This window comes from Hesperophylax consimilis, chromosome 10, assembly GCF_061612785.1.
Source record: "Hesperophylax consimilis isolate HC1 chromosome 10, BYU_Hcon_1.0, whole genome shotgun sequence".
NCBI classification, from domain to species: domain Eukaryota; kingdom Metazoa; phylum Arthropoda; class Insecta; order Trichoptera; family Limnephilidae; genus Hesperophylax; species Hesperophylax consimilis.
Window position 1 is genome coordinate 10,882,793 of NC_142845.1, and position 27,577 is coordinate 10,910,369.

The 27,577-nt window shown below is 35.1% G+C and overlaps 1 protein-coding gene across 3 annotated transcripts; it reads left to right on the forward strand.

The window, feature by feature from the left end:
• Positions 1 to 82: 82 nt before the first annotated feature.
• Positions 83 to 26,431, forward strand: LOC149420273 (spindle assembly abnormal protein 6 homolog). 3 transcript variants are annotated; one of them, XM_089636068.1, is made up of 11 exons: positions 83 to 343; positions 762 to 925; positions 1,027 to 1,183; positions 3,531 to 3,716; positions 4,807 to 4,964; positions 10,225 to 10,384; positions 10,804 to 10,872; positions 11,558 to 11,701; positions 22,395 to 22,602; positions 23,901 to 24,248; positions 26,171 to 26,431. In XM_089636068.1, the coding sequence occupies exons 1-11, from the start codon at positions 203 to 205 to the stop codon at positions 26,329 to 26,331; spliced, it is 1,896 nt and encodes a 631-aa protein (XP_089492194.1). In that variant the 5' UTR covers positions 83 to 202; the 3' UTR covers positions 26,332 to 26,431. The 3 variants fall into 3 exon arrangements, with proteins under 3 accessions (XP_089492194.1, XP_089492196.1, XP_089492195.1); XM_089636070.1 differs by having other exon boundaries at positions 23,901 to 24,259; positions 26,171 to 26,299; XM_089636069.1 differs by lacking the exon at positions 26,171 to 26,431 and adding an exon at positions 24,923 to 24,997.
• The last annotated feature ends 1,146 nt before the right edge of the window (positions 26,432 to 27,577 follow it).

Here is a 27,577-nt window from a genome sequence, read left to right on the forward strand (position 1 = left end):
GTGTGTTGTTGTTTATGGTCTGTTTGTGAGTGGTCTATTTATGGTCTGCAATGGTCTGTTTACAAATTGTTGTGGCAACGAACTTCTGTCAGTTGATTTGAGAATTTGAGATTATAAAGTCTGACGGTATTCAAAGTTTTCTTCGAGACACCTGTTTGCTTCAATAATATATAAGTCAGGCCGAGATCAATTAAATATCAAAATGAATTTTAACGAGTGTAGTAGTGGCATGAAAAATGTGTTTCACCGTGGAATTTACAAAGTTTTGTGCAAAAATTCTTTAGAAGAAATGAAAAAAGAATTGACATTTCTAATAGAGAAGTATTCAGAATCCAATCACCTGGTAAATTTCTTGATAAACTTGTTGAATTCCGTTGAATGCAAAGGCCCTTCAAAAAATACAACACTTGATTTTATCTATATCTAATTAGACAACTATTTAAGTATGATGTTTATGTAAACATGCACAAAATAGGTTTTTAGGGTTTAGTTTTGGTTATTTTAATAATTTGTGGGTATTTTCTAACCTCCAAACTAAACTTAACTTCAAAAATGGAACTTTAATGCATCTTTTACCATCTCCCACCACATAATTAGTTATTTCTTGAAGAAATTAAGTTGAAACCAACTGCTATTATTATATTATATGTTTTTGCGTATTAAGCGTGCAGCGGAATTTTGTATACCTAAATTTATAGGTATTCCAAATATTTACAAAAAATTGTATCGCCTTCTTCCACATTTATATTCTATTTTTTCAGAAAGTAATCATATCGGATGATAGAGACCCTTGTTTTCTGTGTGTCTTGGTTGTGACAAGAACTGATTATGATGAGCTTAAAAAACAACAAGGCCTTTTAATAGATTTCGACTCTTTTCCAGCACAATTGGTACGCCTTCTTCAGCAATCACTATGTGGAAACATGTAAGTATCTGTCATCCATTTTGCTTTTTTGCAATTTTTTAAACTGATATTCCAACTGTTGTATTCAATTACTAATTTGAATGTTGCTTTTTATTCTACAGGTTTTTATTGTTACAACAACAAGCTGGCATGCAAATCTTTCTAGAAATCATTGAACACAATGAATTTAAACGACTCGTTCATTTATCGCTGAAAACGGGACCTGCTTCAGATGGGGATATTAAAAGGAATATGGCTGATAATATTCTCGCCCTCAAGGTAAACAATTATTTATTTATAATCCATCGTGTACTAACACCGAGCGATAATCGGGTGTTTGGCAACAGTCATTCTGCACCATAAATAAAGCACTCACTAGATCGTTAACTCCAGGTTTTTTGTTTGACTAATTGGTCCACTATTTAACTACAGATATGATAATATTTATACACATTTTTGGCGTGCAATAATTCTACGTCACACACCATCGACGAGGATAGAGAAATCTTAAAGAAAAGGCTTGACCATAGACAAAATAATTCTCATTCGGAGCCTACCCCATTCACTATACTAAAATATTATTTTAAAAATAAAAATGTTTGAAATGCAAAATTTTCCCTTACGACAAGATTCTGTCTGACAAAGTACTGTGCTGAGAAAATGGGCTTTAAAGTATCTTTCTTTATAGCTCATTTACTAAGGACAGCAGATTTTTATATGGAAACATGTTATCCTGTTGAAAAACAATTGAGCGTTTGTGAAAATTACTTTAATTTGAATGAACATTTTCAATTATGATTGTTCTTTTCTAGGACAGTGAATTTTGACATATCTCTGTTTCTAACAGAAAAATGAAAAACTCAGTTACATGTTAAGTAATTTTATTAAATTATAGATTAAATCATTAGTTAGTTAAGGTAACGATGGAATGATATAATATGATCCAATAAGGCATCACAATACGTGCAATCCTAGCAGGAACACGGATACGGTCTATACGGCATCACAATACGCACAATCCTTGCAGGAACACAGATACAGTCTGAAAAAGAAAATTGATTCATGTCTGCATTAGGGTGCGGCTGTTACAAATTAAGAAAAAACAGAGTCATACCTATTTTTGGGTTTCAAACACGGGTCCTATTTTGTGTTCGAGATGTCAAAAATATGCATTGGCAATGCATAATTTTTTAACGAACCCCTTGGCCTTTTGCTTCAGATTGAGAAAAGAAAACCACAAACTGACGGACATCTCGCCAAAATAGGATAAACAATATTTTCAAATCTGCCTAATTTCCATAACAACGTTCAAGATATCAAACCTCCATAGATATCCACTAGCTGTCAACAATTTTTCGAAAGACATTCAGAGTTTTTCATTAATGAATGTGGTTAGTCAATAATTTGATGTGACAAGCCATGGAGATTACTGTGTCTTTTGTTTGATTCCAATTTTCGATTGGAGTTATTCCCCAATAGAGTGAGAGAGTCCTGCTATCTGACATTGCAGAATTTCGAAAAACGAACATATTAGTGATATCTATGGCAAATTTAAACTTCCATTGCTAGAATGAGAGATTTATCCTACATGAGTTAAAGTCGGCAATGTATTATTCTTTACGAATTTATTACATTTCAAAATCATCATTCTAGCTAACGGTCATAGAGAAATGGCAGGCACTTTTTTCCATAATGCTGTCTGTCGAAAAATATATTATAATGTTATAATATTGTAATACCTAATGTGTTAAAGTGACTCTAAGACTCTCATAGCGGGGGTTTGCTCGAGGCTCACATTTGAATTAATTCTGACGAATTCGTAACTATAAAGTCTTTATTTTCAGACCAATACGATATTAGTTATTTATATTTAAGATTAATTACAACAGCACCTTACCATTAAAACACATTAGGTAAAACGATTTGATAAATTTATGAATGGTTTTTAAACTATAAAATTAGCAGTAAGCACCAGATTATATTTTTCTCGGTGAATTGGTTAATTATCGAGGTATTCATTTAAAAATATCTGTGATTTCATTAATAAGTCTATCAAAATGAATTAAAATAAACCCGCGGAAAGATCAATTTTCTAGGAATGCAAATTCGACCTTAGGTAAATTAGTCCATCAAATATGACAGGCCGCACATCGAATATTTTTTACCCTTCACCTTCTTCACTTATATTGTTAATATTCCCACAATATTTTACGGTATTGTTTGTCTTGATAAATAAATGGAAAATTAGTTGTTTGTTAGTATTTTTATTTCTATTGTTTGAATAGGTTGATTTATTATTTAACTTTATTAAAAAAATAAATCAAAACTGCATCTTCTAAATGTTGAGTAAGCCTCAACATTTAGTAGATGCAGACACTATTAAAAATTTCGGTACAGAATTAATTCAGTACTTAGGGCCCAGGTTTTAGAAAACATTTCAATAACCGGTGGGTTAATGGTCTTGTGCATTAAAAAATATAGAACAGAGAGCTGCTTGGCGTTATGAAATTCGCACACCTTTTTAATCTGGAATTTTCTAGGTCATATTAGGACAATACAAATTTTATATTAGGACAAGTCTAGCAGTTTGGATGACTATGATATTCTATGAATTATGTTTTTACAGAAAAAATTATCAGAAGTTTCTTCTCAACTTTTGAACAAAGAAAATATGTTTCAAGAAACTGAACAGATACTGCAAGCTAAGGTAAAAGACTTAAGTCTGGCGCTTTGTAGAGAAAAGGAAGAAAGAATACAAAATGAATGTGACCATCAAGAGGTCATGAAAAGGGAAAGAGAAAAACTAAATCAGGTATGTATTGTTGAAATAAAATTTAATACTGTTATGACTACACGAGCTGAAACAATCAAACAGTCATCACAACAATCAGACAGAGACAGAAAGTCAGGAGAATATATGGTGTGCAAGTGAATGGAATAATAGTCGGGAACACCTCAGGAAGTCATGATCAAGTGAATTAATTACTTCGAGTTGGGTTATGTCAACTTAAAATAATAAAGGAGCATGTACGTGAATATGTATAAATGAGAATGGAGCAAGGATGTATGCCAAGACAGAGTTGTGTTGCGTTTCATTCTCTCTGCCTACCCCTGAAGCGAAATGATATCAGGATTTATTAATTACCTAACATCGTATTTTTCTGAATCTCTTTCTCCATTCAACCACTCTACAGTTCCAAACCATCTATGGGTCCCTTTCTTAAACTCTTTCAATATAGTTTACATTAACCACACATATGCGTCAGGGAGCTGATTTCCACTACATTGAATTTAGTCGCATCCTTCCTCCGTTCTATGCCTCAGTGCCATTCATTATATTTGGCATCAGAATTCCATTAGCTAATCTTTTTTAGTACTACTGAATTCTGTCCTCCATTCGTTTAATTAAAAATCTTAATTATGCAAAATTATTTATTTGAAATAAAACAACTTTTGTAAACAGCTCTTTTATATTTTAGAACTGTTGCCGACCAGCACCTTTAGCTTTTCGCTAGCACCATATCTTCGTCGGGGCAGTATACTACTCTACTAGTCTAATATCTAATACATATATGTATATCTTACAGATGCTTTTACAGTAAAGGAGTGGGAAAAAGGTGCTATTTATCAATAGGGTACAACTTTATTATCGGACTTTTATTTGGTTGTTAATGACTTTATTATTAGAGTTTTTGTCTTTCATTATCTCTAATGCCTCTAAATTGTCTAGTCTAATCACCTTTCCATTTTTATGTGCGAATCCTGGTCGGCAATAGGTATAAAAAATAAAAGCCATGTATACAAAGTAATTATTGTTTTATTTTAAACTGTAATATCACTTCACAAGTATCAATTTAATTTGAAAATATAAAATTATTTGCTATTTCATCTAAATCTACCAGGAGCGCATCGAGTGGAAGAGGTGTGCCGACCTGTGTGCTCAGACTCAGGCCAACTCCATGCAAGAAGCCCTCACCAGGAAGGACAACCAGTTGGAAGATGCCTCCATGAGGTGCAGGCAATTGCAGGAAACTCTCAAATCACTGGAGTCACAAATCATGTAAGGACTTTCATGAATCAATTCAATTGCCCTCTGTGTGTTTTCTCGTACCATTATCATATAAGTATTTTATTACAAAGATGATAAACTGTTTGGTAAAAGCACGAGGCATATCCAGAAAGTAAGTGTACTGAGGCTCTCACGACCGAATGAATTTTATTTTTGACATGTTGGCTACACTTACGTGTAGCCTGACTCTTCCCCTCCGCAACGAGACCGTTTTCAAGGTCAGTACGTTGAGAAGTGTCGACGCGATAACACGTTTCGTGAAAAATGTCAATCCAATCTCCCGCCAAGTGTAAAATACGCGGCGTCATCCGTTATCTCGTTTGGAAGGGAAATCCTCCGTTTGAGGTTTATAATGAGGTGAAAACTGCATATGGTGATAAAGCTATGAATCGTACGAGTGTGTACAAGTGGTATCACGAGTTTTAAAATGGTCGTACGTCTGTGCATGATGATCAGAGGAGCGGAAGATCTTCAATTGTGACTGACGAAATTGTGGAAAAAATCGAAAAAACGCTCCGTGACGGTCGCTGATTGACTGTGGAAGAACTTTCTGCGATGTTTCCACAAATCTCCAGATCTCTACTACACGAAACCATCACAGAAACCCTCGGATATCGGAAACTGTCCGCGAGGTGGGTCCCAAAACAGCTGACAGACCAACACAAGTTGAATCGAGTGGAAGCCGGACAAAAGTTTTTGAGGCGCTGCAAACTCCATGGAGATGAATTTCTCCGCTCCATCGTTACTGGAGATGAAACTTGGGTTGCACATTACACGCCTGAAACCAAAAGGCAGTCTCAACAGTGGCGTCACACCTCTTCACCCTCTGCCAAAAAATTCAAAACCACAATTTCAGCCAAGAAAATCATGGCATCCGTGTTTTGGGACTGTCAAGGCATAATTTTGATTGAATATCTGCCTCAAGGGCAGACCATCAACTCTGCAAGATACTGTGAGACCCTAAAAAAATTGCGGAAGGCGATTCAAAACAAGAGGAGAGGCATGCTGACAAAGGGAGTCATCCTGCTGCACGACAATGCCAGACCACACACGGCCAACGCCACGAAGGAACTTTTTTTTTTTTTTTTACGGTGAATGCCTCACAAGAGTCCCAACTGCTCCCATCTGGATCCAGTGAGACTATGGCATCCCCAATTGGGGGATGTTGTGAGGCTGAAGGTAAGTGGGGAAGGGAAAGAGGAAGGTGGGGAAGTACCTGGCTATTCAGATCTAGTCACTAAACACGGCTAAAGCCATTTGGAGCAACGTTTCAATTCTGAATGGTGGTCTTACACCAGGGCGATACTGGTAGTATCTTCCACTCTGGAACGTGCCGCAAATATACTATATATTATTTTAATTAATTAATTGTGAAATAACACAAATTAATCAAATAAAATTTATTTGCGCACGCCGGGTTCGAACCCGCGACCTTCGGAGTGGCAGTCCAATGCGTTACCACTGGACTATGCCGGCCGTCAAAACGTCGAGGAACTGCTTGCCTCGTTTAAATGGGATGTCCTGAACCACCCCGCACATTCCCCTGACCTAGCACCTTCAGATTATTATCTCTTTACCTTCCTGAAGCTGTACATGGGTGGAAAAAGGTTTTCAACCGACGAGGAGGTAAAGGAGGAGGTGGAGAAGTGGACGAAGGGGTTGGCGGGAAACTACTTCGAGGAAGGCATCAAAAAATTGATACCCCGCTTCACCACCTGCATTGAGAGGAATGGCGACTATGTCAAAAAATAGCTTAAATATGTACTACGGTAACCATGTAATTTTTTTGTTTCAATAAAAAATTTTGTAACCTACAAAAATTCAGTACACTTACTTTCTGGATACGCCTCGTACATATTTATAAAGTATTGTTTCCATTCTTTTACCCCTTCGGGTAATTTTTTCGCTTTTGTATCTCCCTTACTCTAATGGTGAGAAATATGATCTAATCGTTGTTAGAAAGAGAAAACACCACATTTTTTAATCAAATCTATAAAATAACCACAGAAGAATTAAACTGTTCATCTCTATGGCCGCAATTTAAGAAAAGTTTGAAAATTGTTTTTGAAAAGTTTGATTTGATTTTGCCCTTTTGACAGCTTAATCATTTATTTTCTATTTGGGAATATGTGTACTGTCTGGACGAAGCTAATGACTAAAAACAATTTTGACTGAGCATAGTGAAGCGTTTTAACTCAACCGTTTGGCCTTTCTTCTGTCTATAAATTTGTTTGTGTGTTTCGTTTCCATTTTTGAAACCTGCTGCATCTGATAGTATTATTGTCCTAGAGTCTGGACGATGTAGGCCCTCTGATTGGTCAAATTAAAATTGTCTCTTTCGGGTAAATTCCGCTAACTTGAAAATTAAGACACGATTTCATACTAAAATAGGATCGCCTCATAATAATACGAGATTTCTTAAAAAGCATCGTTTCTGCTCATATAATTTTTTGATAATATCGAAGAAAATATGTTTTAGAAAGTTCATAATCCATTGGGTTAATTACATTACAATGAAAATTATCCACAGTTACGTGATTATGTTTGACGTTTATAAAAAATCACGCATTCCTTCAATATGGCCGATACGCACGGCTATAGATGGCCGACAGAGCGCACCTCTGGCGGTATAAAAACGAACCAAATGACTGGCGCGAATATTTAAATATGCAGCTCACAATACTTGACTACTTACCATTAACAAGCGTTTAATAAAAAGATTTCTTCTGGAAGCTTATCATTTTGTAATGGCATTTTTTATTATTATTTATATTTTTTTTGCTTATTAATTATTTCTGATTTTATATTGACATGTTTTCTAATTTCTAAAATTTCAAAATTATTTATTTGCGATGCTTTATATCCTGAGTGAAGTATTTTAAGACCTGAATTTTTATCGAAAGTGTGATCATTATTCAAAAGATGATTTGCAAACTCAGATTCACTATTTCCATTTAGAGCCCTGCGATATTCTTTAGTTCTGACTTCAAAGTTTCTATTGGTTCCACCTTTGTAAAAGAAATTACAATCATCCCAATTGAGTTTTTAAACTCCTGATTTTTTTGTTTGAATTTTGCTATCTTTATTATTAAGAATATATTTCTTCATTGTTATTAGTGTAAAACGCCAGTTGAATAGTACCAGGATTGTTTTTATATATAATTTTAGAAGTATCGTTATCCACAAACAGAATTCTACGCCATTGTTTAATTCTATCTTTTTTATTTAGTATTTCAACTATCAATTTATTAGAATAACCGTTATTAAATGCTATTTGTCTTATGAATATATTGTTTTATGGTTATATGCTATTTGTTTTTTTCAGGTCTTTAAATACTTCACTATAAATAATTTTGAAATTCTAGAAATTAGGAAACATGTTTAATATAAAAGCAGATATAATTAACAAGAATTTTTTATAAACTCTCTTTTAAATATTTTCCCACTTAACTGGTCTTTCCCGTCTAACGATATTGTAATTCCTAATTATTATAAACCCAGCCTACTCTTACCCCTCCCCCCTCCTTCCACTTCTTCTTTCCCAATTGCAATCTATATTTAATTTTTGCCTTCTTTGTATACACAATAAAATGTAAACATTATATGTATTTATTTATTGGACAATTTGCATAGCGCCGCTTTTGTGAGATATCACCTCAGGGGCGCTATATTGTAATAATCTACCTTTATATATAGATTTTTACTCTCCTGATGAAGGTGTATATATAATCTAACTTTAAACTTTATTAGATACAGTAACAGTTGTAGGTAAAGAATTACCACCAGTTGGAGTAAAATTAACACCTTTTAATTAAACCGACTGCTAATCTCATCGCACAATTACCCTCCTTTTATTCATAAACACGGGTACAATTAATCAATATGTAATAATCTATTATTTAAGTCAACTTTGTTATAACTATCTTTAATTGTGACAAACTAAACGATATTGATTCAACTTATAGACATTGACGGTTGTAACATATTTAAGCACTGCAAGTCTCCTATGAGCTAATTATATTAGGTACGATAACAGTCAATATCAGTTGTAGACATGTAGTCAATAATAGTGTTTCATTTGAAATAATCCATCACAAATAAGTAAAATTTAATTTATTCAAACAACTGTCATTCTTATTATGCGTAAATTTAGCATGTTATTATTAATTAACTCCTTCCTGTTCCGTGTTTTAACAATATATATACTCACCCTCTCTTTGTGAATGTCCTAATATCTATCTATTAAATGTAACTGTTGTTAATATCACTTAAAATGGGCGAAGCCCAAGCAAGAGCCGCCCGCAGGGCCTAGCAGAAAAAAACCCGCGGGTTTTTAACTGCTAGTCCACTTCATTATTCAAGCAACTTATATAGATGGCTAACTTTGACTATGGTTCAGTAAATTAATTTTTTCAATATTATGGTACCTACCTCCAAGACTGTTTGAAAAAGAATTGTCATTGATATAGTGTGGATAGTGACATTTCTTTGAACAAATTTTATGGTTCCTTATTTGAGATTTTTTTTAAATGTTACATAAAATATATCGTTTGAGTTGGTAGATATTTAAGTACCTACTTACAAATCTTATGATTGGTTTTGATTTATTAAATAAGAGAAAATTAAAAACATACTTTTTTGGACCCGAGGTCTACTGTTCACAGTAGTTTAAATGTTTTTATTATAGGTTAACATACTCTCGTAAACACTCTAGCCATAAGTTCATTATGCTCTCTTCCACATCTCACCTTATTCCTGTATTATAAAGTTCACCAGGGTTGTCGTTGGGTGTTTGGTGAGGTCTTCTGGTTCCGAAACATGCTAGGCGCTTTCCACTCCCAATGGACAGTGTGTCTCCTGTGGTGGCAGTGTCCTACATGGTCCTACTAGTTCCCTCAGTAAGCTTCTACCTATATGATGTGTTCCCACATCCTTGCTGTTCTGTGATTCGCCACACGTTTCAATGTGGAGATAAGTTTTTGATGCTAAATAATGGCTTTGTTAAAGGCCAGTTTGTCTCAAAAACTCTTTAAATAAAAACTCCGTGGTTAACAAAACACTTTTAGTTAGTGATAGATTACAATGAGCTCGGATGGCTTTATTAGCAGGCGGTCGGAGTGATTCTGGGCCCTGACCTTGGGATCGCATTCGTATTCTAGTCTCAATCCTTGCATTATCGACAGCTTTATTGTTACCAGTTCCATCTTAATATTGTTACCAGTAAAATATTTAATAAGTAATATATTTTCAGGGACAAAGGCCAGAGAATTTTGTCGTTGGAGAAGCAGCTTCACACCGTCAGGTCTGACGCAGAAACTTGGAGGAACCAGAACGGAGCTCTAGACCGGGAGTATCACGATAAGGAACTTAACTTACAACAGACTAGGGCTAGGCTTATGGACACAGAGAAGGTATTGATATAATCCCCCCTTTACAGCATTTAAATACATTTTTTTTATTTTTTTTTTTATTTATTGCACAACAGATAGATTATCCAATTACTGTACAATTCTCAATTTGACAATCTTAACACCTATGAAGATAATTACTATACAAAAAAAACTTTAGGCTATTTAAAGAAGAATTATATATATCTAGTTCTTCTGAGATTTCATTCAATAGCACCATTCCTCTTGTCATGCTATGCTGTGCTAGAATATCTGTTCTGCCGTATGGTATTTTGAATAAGTTGTGTCGACGACTACGGCTGAAATTTTCGGGCATGTATAAACCATAGCATACATATTGCTATGTACATAATATATGGGAACTGCCATAATATTATTATAAATCTGAGATATATTATTTTGTCATTTTTGTTACGTTTCAGACTTTGAAAGACAAATCCGATATGTTGAGAGAGGCGTTGGATTCATTGCAATCTGTCAAAAGGGAAAAGGTAACAACAAAATTAAATGTACTCTATTTATTCTGATAATAATTTAATTGTTATAATCTATTACAAACATCAAAAACTCAAACATACATGTATGTATTTATATTATTCAGACGGATCTTATTTTAACATTTCAAAGGTGTAAGTCAAACACCGCTGAAGAACTATTTGGAAAAATGTTCAGGAGGGACAACAAAACTATCTAGAGATATATCCCCGCTCTTGCTTGCTTGTGTACTGGGTATGGTCCATTTGCGGTATTAGCTTTAACGGAGTACAAGCAGTCTGCTGGTTTGCTGTTCTAAATTATTGGGTCATACGCGGTATTGAACTTTCATAGACGATATGCTCCTTAGCATCAACACTAGCAACAATTTCTGCACACAATAATAACAATGTTAAATGAATTTAATTTTAATTAATCAATAAAGATGCTCCATTTCACATGCCTGATGTCACATCTCCGAATCAATCTCTACTAAGAAAAGTGTCCCCAATTTCAACAAATTAGTGAAATTCTTGGGAATATTTGTAGAATTTGAATTTGAGTCATATGTTAACCACGGAGATTTTCATTTGACTATTATCGAATTCAGCTGCACACATTCCAGGGTTTAATTTTGTTAGTTACGTATATTTATTATTGCGTCCTAGATGAAGTTTAATCAAATATCTGTAAATATTCCAGGCAATATTCGAGGAGAAGTTGGGGGAATGTGAAACTCTGGCGTCCAAACATCAGACAGAAGCCAGAACCACCGGGGAACAGTTGTTGAAAGCCAATCAGATCATTGCCAAGCAAAATGTTGACCTGTTGGAGATCAGAGAGAAGGTATTTTTACTGAAAATCATTCTGCAAATTGTCCATAACAAAATACTGTCATACAAGAAGCTTTGTAAATACATATGAAGACCCCAAGGCAAGAAGTTGTTAACTTACATTGAAGGCATTCTGAGACATTTAGACTTTTGCGTTTTGCCTTATAATTTTTTATTTGAATGTCATATACAATGTACTGATCCTTCATGGTGTAGTAAACAAACCAAATTTACATTACATCTAGTAATATTAAGTAGTTTCGCAGTCTAAAAGTTAAAATAAACATGTTTTCTACAAAAAAATGTAGTTAACATGTTCATGCCATCTTCAGGGATAGGTGAGGAAGATACAGAATTGAAAGGCAAGAACATGTTAAATTCTTGTTGTTTTATTTAATCAAACAAATTAAACATTTTTTTTTTATATAAAGTAACTAAATAATAATTATTATTGAAAAGAAAAGGTAGCAGAGCATGTGTCAATTTTTTTTTTGAGACTTTTAAAAAATCCACGAAAAACCTCATCCAGGTATGGTAACAATTTTTGGATATCATTCCATTTGGCCGCATTGATTTCTTTGTTATCTCTCACTTTTGATGACAGCATTGGCGGGGTAGATAATGTTTCACACCTTTTTTTTTAAAGATCCACTTCTTTACAAGGCTCTTCTTCGGAGAGTGATTCGCGATATTTATAAATCCCGAATTCCTCCACTCTTATCCAGCGAATTCCTTTTTGAAAGTTAACCTTTTTTCCGATAGTGTTTTTTGTATTGTGTATAAAGTTCAGATGCCTTTTTCTTATCATATTTTTGCATTTCAAATGCAGCTTTATACATATTTACATGAATTTGGTCAGATTTTTTGCTATCGCAAGTCCCACAAGTGTCTGTCTTAGGCACACCAAACGACAAGTTGAAATCCTCTGTAAAGATCCTAGTGTCACGATTCAACGAAACAGGGGCATACTCTTTTTCCCCACAAAACATATTATAGAGCTCATACAGTTTTGGGATTGACAAATCGGATGCGAGTTACAATTTATGGGGATTTTTGTTCCTGCAATAATGCGAAGCTTCTGCAGGGAACATATTGATGTGTTCTCTTACTTCTTTAAACTGGTTATCTGGTGTTTTGTTAGGCCTCGTGCAGTGGCGACCTCTGTGACTTACTGCTGGTGATGAAACTCCTGCAGCTACTTTTCTCCTCAAAATATCTAATCTGCCTCTACCTATTTGGTAAATGGATTGTAAGGCTGGTTTGCAAACTTGTTCATTATTTCCTTGTACATATTGAAACAGAGTATGTAATATTGCAGGATCGTTTGGCCGAAGTGATCCTGGTTATATTTTTAATATTCATCGATCTCAATAACAAAGTTGATCGGGCTTCTGAACGTAGTGAATAAAACTCTAGAAAGAGTTTTTGCCTAACTTCGGCATTAAATCTTAAATGACATTTCAATCTGCAGTTGCTAACACAAAGATTTTCTTCCAGTTTTGATGTTTTAGCAGGTTTAAGGTTTTTTTTATAATTAACATAAGAATCACCTCTCATCCTAGCGTTCCGCGCTATTTCTCTTGCTCGCCCTAGCTTGGGCCTCTTCCTACTCTTTTTAGTGCCTGAAAATAATACACACATTCATATCAGTTAGCGAACAGTCAAAAATGATTTTTTTTTAAAGTTAATCTGAAATTATATACCTAGGTACAGCAAGACAAATTACCTTCTAAATGACTGTTTTCTATATTAGAAACGTTTAAATTGTTTTCAATTTCGCTTTCAGCGTCCTCAGTATATTGTCCTACACTGCTTTCCAAAGCAATAGCTGCATCTGAAAATAATAATTTAATCTTCATTACATGTAAACCAGTAAAATAAAATTCAATTCAAGTTATAAAGCCTTATCCTCACCAGTTTGATTTAAAGTATTGAGTATCTCATCTTGTTGTACGTATTCCAAAATTATATCTCCTGTACCAGTGGTAGTAGCGATATACTCTAGACTATTCTGATTATCTTCTGAAAATACAAAGTACAATAAAATAATCATTTTTAGTTCAATGTTCAAACGAATTTAGTGTCACAATAAAGTATTTTTAAGTTTACCTTCCATTAACATGACATCATGTTGAGGTATTCCTAATAATATCCCAAACTCAACACCAGTCAGAGAGTCTTGAACACTTTAAGTTTACCTTCCATTAACATGACATCATGTTGAGGTATTCCTAATAATATCCCAAACTCAACACCAGTCAGAGAGTCTTGAACACTTTAAGTTTACCTTCTGTGATGTTCTACCCTTCAGGGTAGTCAGCCGTGGACTTCTTGCCACAGACTTCCAACACTCCTTGGATGGAAGATATAATAAGATAGGTTACTTGTTATTAACTGGTTTATTCAGAATATCGCGTGTACAATACAACCGCGTTGGTCAACCTTTATCGGAACTAGCTAGATTCGGTCCGCCAGAGGGATTCCAAATGAAACCTAACCTGAAGCTGAGACGCCCTCTGTCGTCGGAGGCTAAAACTAAGAGCACTGCCATCTGTGTCTAAAAGCCCGAAGCTTTATACACAACATCTTCCCCCTGCTAACTAGAAACCTGTCTACGATATTTCATTGTTACAGTATTATTTTTAAAATCACGAATCTATACAATCGCAAACAGATGTCACTAAAATCAATATTATTAAAATCAAGAACTAAATATTTGAAAATATATCATTACACACAAAATTAAATAATTCATTAAGCACTGACTCTACTCCAAAAAGATGTTGACTCTATAAGTAGCTGATTCTTTCCCTGGAGGTCATTTCAAAGACGTCTGGGACGAAGTCGTCCCGCCCATGGTGCTGGTTCATTTTGTGGTGGGCTTCTGTTTCTCCCTGGAGACCTGAAATCAAGAGAACTCCGGTTAAAATCTCTCAAAAGGAGTGACGTGTCAACCTCATCTGCCCAGCATTTCGTCATATCAGACGCGAAAGGTTCACTCTCTGCCTCTTCCTTTCTATGCTGCGGACATCCTCTCAGTTGATCAATATGCCTTTTCCACGACATCTGTGTCCCCACAATTTTAATAATATACAGTTTTTTTCCCAGTCTTTTTCCAACAATTCCTTTTGCCCAAGAACATTTATTCACTTGTCTGAAGTCTCTCGCTAAACACTTCTGACCTATCTGAAAACTTCTACAAACAACCCCACCGAAATTCCTAAACTGATTTTCTTGACCTTTATTAATATTCGCATTCGCTAAATTCTCTGTCGAGGTTGCTACGTTTCCTTCAAAACTTTTAGGTAAAAGGCTACTAAAGGTTGATTTTAATCTCCTACCAAACATTAGCACTGAGGGTTCAATTCCAGTTGTGGAATGTGGAATATTTCTATAATCACTTAAAAATTCATATAATCTATCTTTATAATTTGACTTAAATACGTTATTAACAAGAATTTTCTTTAAAAAATTCTTCACTGTTTTTACCGAGTTTTCTGCCTGCCCATTGCTTTGGGGATGACGCACTGGCGTTGTTAAAAACTCAATATTATTATACTCTAAGAAATCTTTGAACTCCTGACTAGTAAAAACGGTTCCATTATCAGTTACAATACAGTCCGGGTACCCAAAATTTGAAAAAATTCTCTTCAACTCATTCAGTGGCGGATCCAGGGGGGGGGTCACGGTGGTCATGACCCCCCCCCTGGATCCCAGCCCAGGGGGGGGTCATGACTACCTAGGTCCTGGGCCCATCCAGGACCTAGGTGGACCACTAATTAAAATTGTTAAACATAATGTTTTTATATATTTTTTGTCACAATATAAATTTTATTTAAGTACTTTCAATATTTAATTAATTTAATATAATACTTTGTTTGACGGCAAACGCATTATTCGGGAACGAAGGCATCGCAAATTTGAATGTTACCGCGTCACCGCGCACCGCCACCGGCGCGCGCTTCGGCCGCCACCTTTCATATTATTATGACACATTTCGTGTAACCACGTGTGACGCTTGCGCGCGCTTTGTTTCGACTAACGTCTAGCGTCTAGCAAAACCTAACCTCAATCGGAACGACTAAACTTTATTAATAAAGTGTTTACTTTTATTTGTTTACTAAGTTAAAAAAAATAAGTTCCAATATAAGTAATAGTGTTCTTAAAAATTGTTGCTGCAAATTCAATTCATTACAAGAAATGGTAAGTAATCTAATCAGTTTCTTCATTATGCCAGTGTATGTGTGTTTAAACTCAAATGTTATTTGTTAATGTTCTAAGGCTGGGGTTAGACTCGTAAGTTTTTTTTCCTGTAAATCGCTCTTGAAGGCGAGTTTGGCCAAATTCCCAATGTAAACGACACCAAAAGTCACTTAACGTAATTTTAGTAAGTTACAGAACTTATTCTTTCGGAAGTTTTTTGACAGGTCTGGACAGGTCTAACGCGCCCGCGCGAATTACCAGCCTTCCTATACTTCCTAAAGCAATTCTTAAGGCGAGACACAACCTCGTTCATCGAGGTTTTGCCCAAGGCTAACATTTTAATTTATTTCGGCGAAATTATAATTGAATTTAAAAAAAATAAAATTATGCCGCACGAGGGATGCAAGTTATTTATATTTTAGATTAATAAAACAATACCTTACAATTAATATATTTTACGTTCAACGATTTTAAAACTTTATAACCCGTGTATAACTATAAAGTTAGCGGACTTAGCGGTAAGTACCAGATTTTATTTTTCTAGATGATGAATTAATAACTTCGGAATTGGACACATTTTTAATATTTGTAACAAATTCTTCAGAATCAATTAAAATGAAGGCTAAAAGTGTGGTTAATTTTTTTACTAAGATTACGAAAACGTTAGTAATTTTTTTTAGAAATGCATAGTATTATTTTTAATGATGGATTTTGAATGATTTACATGAAAATGTTCCGTCTCCGATTATGTTCGCTTAATTTTGTAAAATTCCACACTGATTATTTTTTTTATACGGCAACACTTTGATATCCGGCGAATTTTTGAATTTGACGTTTAACGTTCACTAGATTTATTGTTTGTTCTCTGCGAACTTAACCACTTAACCTTACAACTTTTTGCATGAGTAGGTGATTTGGTAATGTTTGGTATATTTATGCTTTTTGCTAAAGATGGCGGTGTTTTGACAGATGTTATGAACAGAACTCCGTACAATTTCATGCCATTTTTGTGACATTCGTGTGGAAAACGTTCTTTTTTAAATGACTTTCGGCTAGTTAATTACCGTTTTTTTGCACATATAAAATTATGTCCCGTCTTTCCGGTTTATAAAAAATTGTCTGATTTTTCGAGTTGAAATTTTAAAAAAATCACCAGGGTTTCAAAAATACGATTAAAAAAAAATACGGAACGTCTTAGAATATTTGTATATATTATTATCAAAATTAAATTATAACTTCTTGTAACTGTAACTGACCGGACCTAAGTCCTCCATCACAACACAAGCAAGCATTTTCGGCTTTCTGTGGTAGTGGTAGGAGTTATTGTTGGGTTATTCGTAACCCGGGAATGTTTGTCTTTCTTTAAAAAAAAAAAAAACTTGACCACGACTACGTGACCCCCCCCTGGCGCCAAAGCTGGATCCGCCCTTGAACTCATTAATCGTATGACTTGAGTCTGCTTTCGGTATTTCCACGCAATCTACCCATTTTGAGAAAGCGTCGCAAATAACTAAAAACATTTTCCCCGAAATTGGCCCACAATAATCCAGATGCAGCCTCTTCCATGCTGATCCTGAATTAGGCCAGACTGATAAATGACTCTTAGGTGGTAACGGCCTAACTGCTGCACAATCTTTGCAACTTTATTTTCTCTAAGTCCTTGTTCATTGACGGCCACCAAAAATAACCTTTGGCTAATCCCTTCATTTTTACAATGCCCAAATGCGATCTGTGTAACAAATCTAAAACTATATTCTGAAGCGAACTTGGAATTATAATTCTATGTTGCCAAAACAAACAATCATTTTCAATAGATAATTCATTCCTTTTAATCCAGAATTTCCATAAAAAACTATCGCGATTTACCCACTTGGGCCACCCTCTACGAAGATGCCCTAAAATTCCTTGAATTTCTGGGTCTGAGACTGTCGCTGCGATTATACGCTTTACATCTAAGTGTTCACACTTTTCTATATAGCCTATGAAATCGGAACCTAGATCGTCTTCCGATCGATCCGGAAATTCACGAATAAAATTATCCTTATATTCCTCTTCAGGGTCCACCGAATTAATTGTATTTTGTACTGAAGCGATTTCTAACCCAAAAATATCCATGAAATCTCTACCTACAATTAGATCTGAACCTCCCGCAACAATTATAAATGTAACATTATTGTTTTTATTTTTGAACTTCACATCCAAAATAACTTTGCCAATAACTTTCAAAGGATTCCCTGCGTACCCAGTAATGATACGGTTATCCGCCAATAATTTTAATGAACCAAAATGACGCTTAAAGATTTCTTCCTGCATTACACTTAACGAAGATCCCGAATCGACCATCGCTCTAAAATGCTTGTCGTTAATTATAATGTCTGCTGTGAACGGTTTTATTGAAGCTATCACATGATTATTACAACAAAAATCCTCAACAATTGGATTTACACTATTTGAAAAGTTATTATTCACACAATATTTTTGCAGATGACCTACTTCATTGCATTTGTAGCATCTCGCATTGCGAAATTTGCATGAATTAGTACAATGACCCGTTTTCTTGCAAATTCGGCACTGGGTTTTCGCACCCGATGGTACTGTATACGTCGGTTTGTTTACAGATGAACTCGCGGCAAACTTTTGTTTATTGCCCTTAGAAAAATGCCTACTGCTAGTATTCTTACTGATGATGTTAACCTCTGATTTAACTGAATTATTTGGAACGTCTAAAACTGACATACTATTAGCTATTTCCTCTAGTTCGCTAAGTGACAATTTCAGCCCTTCCAAGTAAATCTTGTCTTTAATGCGACCCGGTGATAATCCAATGGCAAACATATCTACTAAATTTTTCTCCAACCTAGCTTCAAACTCACAATAAGTTGACAAAGACCGTAATCTAACCCCAAAATCTTTAATGGACTCGCCCGCCTCTTGTCTTGCTGAAAAAAATACTTCGCGTTCTTTGAATACTGAACGCTTTTTACTACAATGTTTTTCAAGAAGTGCCCATAATTTTTCAAATGAAACGTCCGTAACTCTAAGTGGAAAACACAAATTTATCAACAAAGAGAGTGTATCCGGCTCCAAAAGATTTAACAGAAACGCCCTTTTTTTATCCGCGTTAATCTCATCATTTATAACGAAAAACTGTTCTAGACGAAGCTTAAACACGAACCAATCTCCCTCGAGATGATTAAAACTCGGAATTCTTCCCGATTCCATATCTACACGAAGCACAGACCACAATAAAAACACACAAGAAAAAAAACAAAACCCGGAACAATAACCTCCAACAAAAAAAACAACTACTTAACTCAGGAACTCTTCTCTGCGCCGCCAATGTTCCAGAAATTCCTTCAAAAGTTGTTATTATCCACCGCTCGCCTTGGCAATAGATAGATGCTGCAAACACCGCACGTCCTGGCAATGTTTTATTGTTCCAAATTAGCTCCACCGCTCGCCTTGGCAATGGATTATTTTCCTTTGTTCCTCTTAATTCCTAGAACAGAAAACGTCGATCCTAGGCCTCCACGGCCCTGGATAACCAATCTTGTCTCCCTTCTCCACGAAGGAAAACACAATTGGAAGTCACCCCGTGACTTAGCCCTCACGTTCCCGGTTGACAAATTTTTGCTGCCGTGTGACAACAAAAAAAAATTCTCCAGTTATCCTTCGACTGCGCCAGCTGTGATGTTCTACCCTTCAGGGTAGTCAGCCGTGGACTTCTTGCCACAGACTTCCAACACTCCTTGGATGGAAGATATAATAAGATAGGTTACTTGTTATTAACTGGTTTATTCAGAATATCGCGTGTACAATACAACCGCGTTGGTCAACCTTTATCGGAACTAGCTAGATTCGGTCCGCCAGAGGGATTCCAAATGAAACCTAACCTGAAGCTGAGACGCCCTCTGTCGTCGGAGGCTAAAACTAAGAGCACTGCCATCTGTGTCTAAAAGCCCGAAGCTTTATACACAACACCTTCCATTAACATGACATCATGTTGAGGTATTCCTAATAATATCCCAAACTCAACACCAGTCAGAGAGTCTTGAACACTTTAAGTTTACCTTCCATTAACATGACATCATGTTGAGGTATTCCTAATAATATCCCAAACTCAACACCAGTCAGAGAGTCTTGAACACTTTAAGTTTACCTTCCATTAACATGACATCATGTTGAGGTATTCCTAATAATATCCCAAACTCAACACCAGTCAGAGAGTCTTGAACACTTTAAGTTTAATTTTTTTATAAATTTAATTTAGATTAAATTTGATAATATTATTATTAAGTTCTGCAAGTGTTTTAGTTTTTTATTATTGTGACAGTTTGAAAATGGCCTTGTAAGCCGAAACAGCTGTCACAATAATAAAAAACTAAAACACTTGCAGAACTTAATAATAATATTATCAAATTTAATCTAAATTAAATTTATAAAAAAATTAAATGGAGTTCTACGAATTAAACACAAAAACAATAAATAAAAAAAAAAAAAAAAAAAAAAAAAAAAAAAAAAAATACTTTAAGTTTACCTTCCATTAACATGACATCATGTTGAGGTATTCCTAATAATATCCCAAACTCAACACCAGTCAGAGAGTCTTGAACACTTTAAGTTTACCTTCCATTAACATGACATCATGTTGAGGTATTCCTAATAATATCCCAAACTCAACACCAGTCAGAGAGTCTTGAACACTTTAAGTTTACCTTCCATTAACATGACATCATGTTGAGGTATTCCTAATAATATCCCAAACTCAACACCAGTCAGAGAGTCTTGAACACTTTAAGTTTACCTTCCATTAACATGACATCATGTTGAGGTGTTCCTAATAATATCCCAAACTCAACACCAGTCAGAGAGTCTTGAACACTTTAAGTTTACCTTCCATTAACATGACATCATGTTGAGGTATTCCTAATAATATCCCAAACTCAACACCAGTCAGAGAGTCTTGAACACTTTAAGTTTACCTTCCATTAACATGACATCATGTTGAGGTATTCCTAATAATATCCCAAACTCAACACCAGTCAGAGAGTCTTGAACACTTCCATTAACATGACATCATGTTGAGGTATTCCTAATAATATCCCAAACTCAACACCAGTCAGAGAGTCTTGAACACTTCCATTAACATGACATCATGTTGAGGTATTCCTAATAATATCCCAAATTCAACACCAGTCAGAGAGTCTTGAACACTTCCATTAACATGACATCATGTTGAGGTATTCCTAATAATATCCCAAACTCAACACCAGTCAGAGAGTCTTGAACACTTTCTGAAACGAAATATTGTAAAGCATTGATGAAGGATTTAATAAAATATATTATATAAAATAACACATCAGGGCAGATGTGTTATTTTATAAAATATATTATATAAAATAACACATCTGCCCTGATGATGGACACTGCAATGCTGTCCGAAACGTTGGCTAAAGAAGGAGTTAGCGCAACACGGCATAATACCCCAAAAACAAATAACAAAAATTAATGAAGGAATTCAAAACATAAAAGAATATTCAGAGTCACAGATGAAACATTTTTTTTTGCATTTACCATCCATTAAAATTACATTATTTTGAGGTATTTCTAAATGCTTCTCAGGTTGTACTAAATTAGTGGACTCTTGAACACTTCCTGAAACAAATTAATAAGCATTACAATAAAAAATTGTTGACTTTTAGACAGAAAAACACCAAAACAAAAATGATTCACCCATTTTCAAACTACTTTAAGGATAAATTAAGATGAACGATAATGTTTTATACAGCTTACCTGATTCCCTGATCAATTTTTGACACATCTTCACCATTTTTTCACCTCTGGAACTCATTTTCGATGATTTTTAAATAAAAAAACACGCACTGCAAAACTTTTTAAAACCACCAAGGTAAACGTCAAAGTGAGTGAATAACATGTTAACCATAAAAATCTAAACCAATGTAGATGGGAAGAAGTTGTTAATTACAGAATTACGGCAAGAACTTGCTAACTTAGTAGTTAACAAGTTCTTGCCCTGATTTTATCAACTTAATGTCACAGAAACACGTAGTTAACATGTTCATCACATTGATTTAAGCATGTTCTTGCCGTTTTTAAGCTCTGGCATGGTGTTCATTGGAAAGAGCGTATGCGAATTAGTTTAGAGAGCATTCTAACTCATTTTTTACGAAAATGTAAGTTAACAACTTCTTGCCTTGGGGTCTTCATATAGATAATACATTAAAATAAAAGGAAATATGGCGTGGAAGCGTACCAACTGTCACCGAGCCGTGACCAAACTGCAGACTATCAAAGCGGCGGAGCCAATGAATGTTATGTGTTTGGTAAGGCTGGCCGCCATTGGCTATACTTCTGTACATGCCGTTTCATAAAAATAATGGTTCATTTTCCATTTTCCTTGTTTCTAGACAAGGGAAATCGAAAATGGAAAATCTTCAACAAATAAACAGTAACCTTACAATATTTATCATTTTAATTTTTAGCTCATGTGTAGAACAGCTATTGCGCTAGAACAGGAGAAGGTTATCGATCGTAATTCAGCCGAAATAGCCCACATTCACATGAGGGAAAAAGATTTAACCGAAGACATCGGAAAGCTCAAAAGTGAGATTGAGAAGCTGAAGTCGGAGATTGAAGTCCAAAAGCACATGCTATCAGAAAAAGAAGAAACAATAAAAAACAATCATTCAGGTAAACATTAATAACTAACTGACCACCATACTATTTCTCCGCAGGGGTCGACAGTTAGTCGACGATCGAATGCCAAACTTCTGACACACTCTTTGCTGTATCCACATGCATATATGCTTGTCAATTATTCCTAATTGTGATGTGTCCTGCCTCAAGTATTTGATTCATTTAACCGTACCAAACCATACAACAACATCCCCGGCTTTTTCCTTTTCTTATGCATATTCTCGTGACGCTCATTTTTTTGTCCATCGGCTGTTCGTGCCTGAATCATCTTGAAGGTATAGTTCTGAGTACAGCGATTGAGTTTGCAATTTAGAGTAATTATGTGTATTCGAAGAACCATTGATTATGAAAGTTTGTGTATGAATAATCTCTCATTAAGGAGAAAATAGGGATAGCGGAAGCGTCAATGATACTGAATGATTGTCGCCACAATAGAGCGACAGTATTATGCACCATACAAATGTGCTCCCGCATATTCCAACACACCGATACTAACGCAGCGTAATTAATGGGAGCAAAACAAGACAACTAGGTTGGCGTTCGTTGAGAGTCCACCGGCAATAGTGTTGTGGCCTTGGGAAGTGACTAGTGCCTTCGCTGTGCTCAGAACTCTAGCTTAAGTGTTTCTTTCTTAATATTTTTTATCAAGCTCGTTGCATTCCTTTTGGATCTCTAAGATAGATAATTTCTGAATCATTGTTTTTTGTTATGAAAAATCATCTAGGAGCTTTATCAAGATAACTTGTTCACTTGTTCAACTTTGTCAAGATAATTTGTTCCTACGTAGTTTTAGCATACGTACCACTCAGGGATCTAATTTTTACAGCATTCAGTTATTTCCATCATGAGCCATGAACCTTTGAAATGCATAAACTGTACATACATTAGAGAACACCCCATATTGTTGTCTGTGTCATTTTTCAATTTTTTGTATTTCTTTGGCATTCACTATGTAACAATTTCTAGACATTTTTTGTTTTTAATCAATCTCAATAATCATTTTTGTTTCAAATCCCTCCCACCAAAGAACCAAACTAAATAAAACCCCATATTTCTGCACTTAAAAATTTAGTTTTAAAATAGCTAGTTAATGACACAGACGTGTCGAAACCGGTCGCTTATTTTATGAAAAAATTTATACGTAACAAATGTACATTGTGAATAATAAAAACTCATTAAAAACAAAAAATGTCATTTTTCAATTTTTAATAAAATATATAATATTTCAAAAAAACAGTGTTGAAATTCGGACAAAGCCGAATAGTCTTTCATAAGATTGTTTGATTTTTCAGTAATACAATGGCTCCACAAGAAGCTAGACACCGTCCAGTCGAACAACGATCTTACAACACTACCAAGTGGACGTATGCAATCTCTCCACAGTTCCACTCCGTTCTTATCATCCCATCTGTCCAGTGAGAAACATATGTCGGAGAACAACAACGAGATGCTTAATGCGTACACAGCTGGTTTGGATAACAGACGAAGCGCCCCTGTCCAATCAAGTAATCTGAAATATAACCTGGCACAAGAGGATGAGTTATCAGATGATGCAATTGTAAAACCCGTTTCGAATAAGTACAGCGTAGACCCCAAGTATTTGAGACCTGCGAAAGCAAGCCTCAGAAGCAAATCACAAGGTTAGTTTGATGTGAGTTATTTGTTTATTTATTTGTAGAACCGGGGGTAGATTAAACCGCATCCCAATGGCGTATGCTGAACGTCAATACAATAAGGAATAACTGTAACAAATCGTATCTGGGCCCTTAATCTCCAGTATTCTAACGAGGATAGGGATCTGGTAATATATCTATTAATAGTCGTAGATACTTATATACGGAGGTTGTTTAATTCGGAATATAATAAACTGACAATACAAGTAACAAGTTGCCTAAAGGCCGTCTAGCGATAGAATGCCCCTGGCCACCCGACGACGATGTAATCCGAGGCCTTTGGTAGAGTTCTGTTATCTTCGGTAGAACCCGAAGCTGCCCGAACACCAAACACTACAATAACCCAAACCATTCCACCTACCGAGATATTGCAGCACTACGGAAATGTTCCTGGAAGGAGGAGTGTACTCTTACATAGCTTACATAGAGCTTTTCCACGACCAATGAGAGGATGGTACAGACTACGCTAATCCAAGAATACCATCATTAGTGCCGTGGCTGCCTGGATGGAGTCCCCCTTTACGACACTCTGAATACAGTAGACCAGGGGTGCTCAACCGGTCAATCGCGAGTGCTTTTTGAGTCGATCTCGAGAAAAATTTCCCATTTTTCATGCCTTCTTTTTTATTATTTATTTGTAGCTCGTAGCAGACTGAGTTACTGAACGAAGTGTTCTGGAACATTGCAGATAATATCCGATATACATCTCATAGCCACAGCATCTGACACAAAGTTCTGGTATTTTATATCTGAAGATAAATATCCGAATCTAAGGCAAATCGCCCTTCAGTTGACGGCAATGTTTGGGTCAACTTACTTGTGCCAGTCTGCATTTTCTGAAATGAAGATAATTATGTCAAAATATCGCAATCGACTAACTGACGAACATATGTCATCTGCTTGCGATTAGCACTCGGTAATTACGTACCATCGTATGAAAATTATGCTGAGGACATGCAGTGCCACGCTTCAACATCCAAAGTCATTATTTAGTTAAGTTTAGAAACTAGAAATCGTTTGTTTTTTGTAAGAACCAATAAACTTGCAATTTTGAATAAATATAAGTTTTTTTATTGACATTTTAGTGCAGACCTCCACCTACCTTGACTAAAAAAAATGCATATTGCGAACTAATTTCTGTCGTTCCTCCAAATTCTATGTGGATTCGTGGCCATGCAATTGTGCAACGTCCCTATATATATACTTATACCTGTGCCACGATACACCCTACCTACATAGACGACAATCCTGCATCACACATACTTGCAGCCTCTCAGAGTCGATCGATCGGAATCTAATAATATTGAGGTAGATCGCCAGTAGTTCAAGTTTGAGCACCCCTGCAGTAGACGGTCAAATATCCTCCAAAAACGATTTTTTATTTTGCTAGCTGTTAACTAGCTGAAAGCCCGGGCTTTACGCAGAGTTTTTCTAAATCAGTAATGATTATTCTCTTATTTTGAACTTCTTTTGTGCAAAATTTCATCAAGTATCAGAATTCTACTATAGGGGTGGGAAAGGGAGATCGGGGTGGTTTTTAGAAATCCCATATAGACAGTGACTTTCTTCTTGTTTTGAAGCTCAAGTATGCAAAATTTTATCAATCTCGGAATAAAACTGTAGATTTGTATTAAAATAAAATCCACGCCGCCTGTCACAGACTCTCATTATATAAATAAAGGAATTTTTTTTTGTCATTTTAAGTATTGTTATTTCCGTCAACTATGGTATGTATTGCATTGCACTTACTACCCCTGCATACGTTCCGGAATAAAATTACCATCATTTTTTAATTTTGTTTCAAAGATTCATGGAGTTTTTGTGCCTACCTACAATGCAATATGTAGTATGAAACGCTGACTGTTTATTCATGTTATATTTTTTTCCAGATTCTTCTAAATCCGGGACGGTGAAGAGTGCCGGAAACAATAAAGAGAACAGAAACACAAACAGACCCGTCAGCCGGACCTACCAACCGGACAAGAGTAACTTTAAACGTAAAGACGACAGAGATTCCTCTCCCATATCTGCCTACTTTCCTAGGCTGTGACAGTAAGCCCTATTATAGCTAAGCACTGGGGCATTATTTAATTAAATAAAATTCTGTGATAGAAATAAATATGTATAGATCCTAAGAATTTTAGTACAGACTTGTGACAATTTCGAATCTTCCCCACTTCAACATTTTCCTCTTCCCCTCTCCTTCCCCTCCTCGCCACCTTCAGCTTCGCCACATACCACAGTTGGGATACCATAGTACCACTGGCTCCAGACGGTTGGGAGCAGTTTATTTATTTTATTTTTATTTATTTCATTTAAACGCCCATAGGGCTTTTACATATAATAATGTACATCTTTATTTTTTTAGTTATACATTTTATATTAAAAAAAAATACATATAGATTACATATAAAAATGTCAGATTTAGCAAAATATAGGTTACATAAAATATAAGAGTTTAAAAAATTAGGTATGATAGAGTGCAAATAAGTGCGACAAAAAATATAAAATTTGCCAAAATCCTCCAAATCAACGATAATGTTAATAAGAAGGTATAAAATTAGTTGATAACAATAGTTTACAAAGTATGTAAAAATAGTTCGCACATACTCCGTTTAAAGTTGGCCAAGTTCAAATTATTGTCAAATACATTTATATTATTTAAGTATTTGTTACCAAGACTGTGTAAACGTTGTATTGGAGAGTGAAAACTATAGTTGGAATGAGATGTATGTATGTAAAATGTTGATATTTGCCTAGTTGTTCGTGTAGGTATGTGTAGATTTATTAAATGCAGGAGTTCACAACAATCGAATTTAGAGTTCAATAATTTTAATAAAAAGGTTAGGTCGTTTATTTTTCTTCTGTTTTCTAATGTCGGAATATTTAAATGATTCAATAATGACTGGTAATTTATGTGTTCTAAAGGGATGTTAAGTTTAAAATTGACGAAGCGTAGAAATTTTCTTTGAATTCTTTCAACATTATGAATATGTACATTGTAGAAGGGTGACCAAACTATGGAGTTATGTTCTATCAGGCTTCTAACAAGGGATATGTACAATAGTTTTATGATTTGTAAAGATTTAAAGTTTTTAATTGTTCTTAATATAAAACCTAATGTTTTCATACCCTTATTCACAGTTTGTTGAATGTGGGCCGTAAAGTCTAGTTTCTCATCCATTATTATGCCAAGATCTCGCATTTCCTTTACTCTTTCTAAATTTGTTTTATTTATTGAATAGCCAAAAAATTGTGATGTTTTTTTTCTGGAAAAGGTCAAAATTTTGCATTTT